The sequence below is a fragment of the Ixodes scapularis genome, unplaced genomic scaffold, assembly GCF_016920785.2.
Source record: "Ixodes scapularis isolate PalLabHiFi unplaced genomic scaffold, ASM1692078v2 PGA_scaffold5__190_contigs__length_132052651, whole genome shotgun sequence".
Classification (NCBI taxonomy): Eukaryota; Metazoa; Arthropoda; class Arachnida; order Ixodida; family Ixodidae; genus Ixodes; species Ixodes scapularis.
Window position 1 is genome coordinate 59,213,199 of NW_024609880.1, and position 4,111 is coordinate 59,217,309.

At 43.4% G+C, this 4,111-nt stretch overlaps 1 protein-coding gene across 1 annotated transcript; it reads left to right on the forward strand.

Moving 5' to 3' along the window:
* The first annotated feature begins 1,225 nt into the window (after positions 1 to 1,225).
* Positions 1,226 to 3,866, forward strand: LOC120840995 (cuticle protein 16.8-like). The gene is made up of 3 exons (XM_040211815.2): positions 1,226 to 1,237; positions 1,522 to 1,578; positions 3,375 to 3,866. The coding sequence occupies exons 1-3, from the start codon at positions 1,226 to 1,228 to the stop codon at positions 3,864 to 3,866; spliced, it is 561 nt and encodes a 186-aa protein (XP_040067749.2).
* Positions 3,867 to 4,111: the final 245 nt, after the last annotated feature.

Sequence of the window (4,111 nt, forward strand, 5' to 3'; positions counted from 1 at the left end):
TAAGAAATATGGGTGAAACACAACAGTTGCGGCAATGTCAATGTAGTTTTTTTCTTATTTTTTTATTATTTAATGCAGATATTTGGATTACGCGCTACGCGTATGAAATACGACACGCTACGTAGCATTCATGGATTCCTCTTTGCATACTTCAAGATTTCGATTCGAGGTAACCACGTGAATCATGACACACTGATTTCAGTAATAGCTTACAAAGGTGGAAACATTGCAATGCTTTTTACACTCCCCCCTTCCGTAAGTTTGTTTTTTTGTTTGTTTGTCCGTCCCTCCGTCCATGAATTTCCCATTAAAATTAGCGAAGAAACGGAATTAATGTATTGGTCATGTGATATCAATCGATGTCACGCGGAACATTGGTAAATTAACTTTCCTCGCCAAAGTAGGAGGAGAAATTTATGTCACGTAACCAAAACACCAAATTACATTCCCCGCTAAATTTACCTGTAAGTTTGATGCCATGTGACTTAACGTCAGAACCCGTAAACCAATTTAGTTTAGCCCTATATTAAGCGGGGAAATTGATGTCGCGTGCTCTGATGTGAGATGACCTATACACGAATTCAGGGTTTCCGCTACGTCGGGGGGGGGGGGGGGGGGGGGGGGGGGGGGAGAAAGGGTAGGGTACCTTTAGCTTTTCCGCTAAATTTTGTGGGGAACTTGACATCACTTGACGTGACGAAACGTGACCTATACATTAATTAAATTTCCCACTAAATCTACAAGGCAAAATTTATGTCACAAAACCTAAACGCCAATTTAGTTTCTCCGCTAAATGTGGCAGGGCAGTTGGCGTCATGTGCCTATACATCCAGTTTCCCCGGTCAGTGAAATGGGGAATTTGATCAAATTAAATAATGTCGTCTAAACACGTTTATACTATCGCTCCGGGAATACTGCATTTCATGCATGATAGTATTTTGGAAATAAAAGTCGCAGCCAATTTTCTCCTGCTGCCGGTATTATAGGTGGTGAAACGCACTATGCAACCATTACCATACGTGTTATTCTCACATTCTTTCAGCTCAGAATCAGGTATGTGCTTAAGAAATTGAACGGGACTCTAAAAACAGCCTCGCGTTCTTTGCTGATATGCATACCAGGCTACCGTCTTTGCTTTCTTCTGAGTTTCAAAACGGTATAAAGGCAGCCGCGAATAGTAGATCATTACTACTTCGACTCCATACCCAGACGAACAGACCTGACCATGTTCTCCAAGGTACTTGATTGGCCCTTGTTGCTCTTTGGTAGGCGCTTGGCTCAATTGTCTCAAAACACCAGAAATCTATTCTTGATTCTGTGTAATACAGTATCAATCTTACATAAGAACTCCTTTAAAATAGTTATGCTTTGATCGCATTCTTTTAAATATTTTCATTGATAATTTTGGTAATTTAACATTTGCGAGTGATTCACAGCTCCCTAGTGGCTGCAGGACGTTTGTTATTAATGTTTACTGTGCCAGTGGCAGTAGATGATTTAACATGCATTTGTTGGTTTCAGCTTCTTCTTTGTGGCCTGTGTGCCTACGTGGCCGCTCAAGTTACTGTCGAGAATAGCGTGAGTACATATATTGTTTCGTACTAGCGGTGAAAGGTGTAGATGTTGGGCGTGTGTGTGTGTTTATATTGCCCAGAACGGTAGTCTGCCTCAACGGACGACTCGTCTCCTAGCTGTAGAGGAGAAATTTATCCAGTGCTGTAGAACCTCTAGACTGAGGTATTTAACTTGCGCCACGCAGTACTGATACACGACCCGATGCCGGTACGGTGCTCATCCAGATCGGAACGGGCGGGTGTGGGGATAGAGCCCATGATCTCTAAGTTCCGCAGCGCGAGCTTTCGCTCCAAGTGCTCCAAGCTGGTGTGCCCTAGCCCACTCGGCCACTGATCCCCCTAAGGTATAGTTGTAAAATTATAATAATCACACGGATTTGATGCGGGTTTCCTACATTAAACGAGTTGCACTTGGCGGAAATGCTAGCTGAAACAACGAAGTGATAGCAGATATAGGGAAAAGCCTCATGGAGTATTTTTGGCAAGTTGACTGATGGAAATTCTTGTCAAAATCTGAAAACAGGCCATTACAGTGCTCTTCATTTCAACCAGCATCCCAATACCCAAAGGCAGTGGGGGGCACACGGCTTAGCAGTTTTAGAGTTCCGGATTTTACTCCGCTGTGCCAGGAAGTATTTTCGCCCACTGTACATCTATAATTAATGTCAAAAACTTTTTTATATATCTTTCCTCGTAAGGTAACAAAAATAGAAATATGATGGAACAGAGCGAAATATTGCCAACAAGGTGTGTGAATTGAAATGTTGTATTTTTTCAATCTTGGCGTTGGCACAATAACAAATAATGTGTCATAATTCTTTCAAATATTCCACTAGGTTAAATTAAAATAACTAATAGAAGGTGCAAACTTGACCCGATCTTTCCTAGTTTTCAATCATTGTACAATATTGAAGTATGATATAGCCACAACCAGATTATATGTTGCAGCTACTACTCTGTAGGAATGAAAAGGAAAAAAATCTACACCACTGTTTATATGGGATGATGTTTTATTCAAAGCCAAAGGCAAGCGTTTCGATCGGTTTCGAGGTCCTCATTATCTTCGCAGGGTTTATTTATATCAGGCAGGTCCTTAGGTTCTTCAATTCAAGACACAATATATATGTCAACCAACTAATGTTCTTTTGGCTTTTATAGGGAGTAACGTGCATGGTAATTTAATTCAGAATTATAACGATAATACTTGTGTTGAATGAAAATCCCGCTTTGTTTTTTTTTTTTTTGCGATATATACTTTTTCATTGCATACGTGTGACGCTGAAATATTTATGGCAGTTTTCATTCAATTTGTAGGTATTTTTTCACATGACAGGGGAAGGTTAGCTCGAATCAGCCACGTAGACAGCGGGGGGGGGGGGGGGGAAGGGGGGGGGCATGCCCCCCCCCGTAATCTTTTATTTTGCTGGGACCTCCTCTCCCCCTCCCCCTCATACAGCATTTTGTCATGGGTCCCCCCCCCCCCCCCCCCCCAAACAAAATCCTGGCTACGTGCTTGGCTCGTATATTAACCATACATTTCAACACACAATATATTAATTAATGCTATGGCTAAATTATACTTCTCAAACAACCACCAGTTCTACTGGTAAATAAAACTAAAGTAAAATGTCGCCTATACGCACATGGGTAATATGCGCACGTTCCTTTTTCTGGTAGGCCCATCCCTTGACGACTTCAGTAACAAACACAAAAAAACACCGATATATATATAACAAATTCACAGGTATTTGCCCCACGAAATTATGACTAATTCTAACTTGATTGTTTTCCTTCATGCAGCCTCCCCAACCCTACAGCTTCGGATACGATAACACCGATGAGTTCGGAACGCGTCTGACCAGACAAGAGACCGGTGACGAGTTCAATGGCAAGGTCGGCTCCTACAGCTACACAGACGCTGCTGGCGTCCACCGCACTGTCAACTACATCGCCGACGCTGCCGGTTTTCGCGCCACCGTCGACACCAACGAACCAGGCACCAAGACGTCCGAGCCAGCCGACGCCGCTACCGTCTCCGCCGCCGTTGAAGGCCCACATCCAGACGTCGTAAAGGTTGTTCGCCCTGCGCCAGTCGTTGTGAAGGCTGTTCAACCAGTACCAATCACTGTGCAGGCTGTTCATGCCTCCCCTGTGACACTGCAAGCTGTCCACGCTGGTCCTGTAGCCTATGCCCAGCAAGCAGCTCCTGTTGTCTACGCTCAGCATGCTGCTCCGGTGTCGTACTCTGTGGGTCATGCTCCACTGACCTACACGCTCGGCAGACGTACTTAAAAATTTACGAAATAGTGATATTAAAATATTTCTTGAAACTTTCAACCTACGTCCATTTCATTCATCGCTTAGTGTGTGTCTTCACTGACGGCATGGGGCCTCCAGACAATTCAAAGCATTTAGTAATTTACAGAGATAAAGAACTGGCGCTTCAAGGGCACGGGACGATAAAGCATCTTGGTATTTTTTGCGTGCTAAAAATGCGAGAGAAAGCCCGTAAAGTTAGCTTCCTCCAATATCTGCGA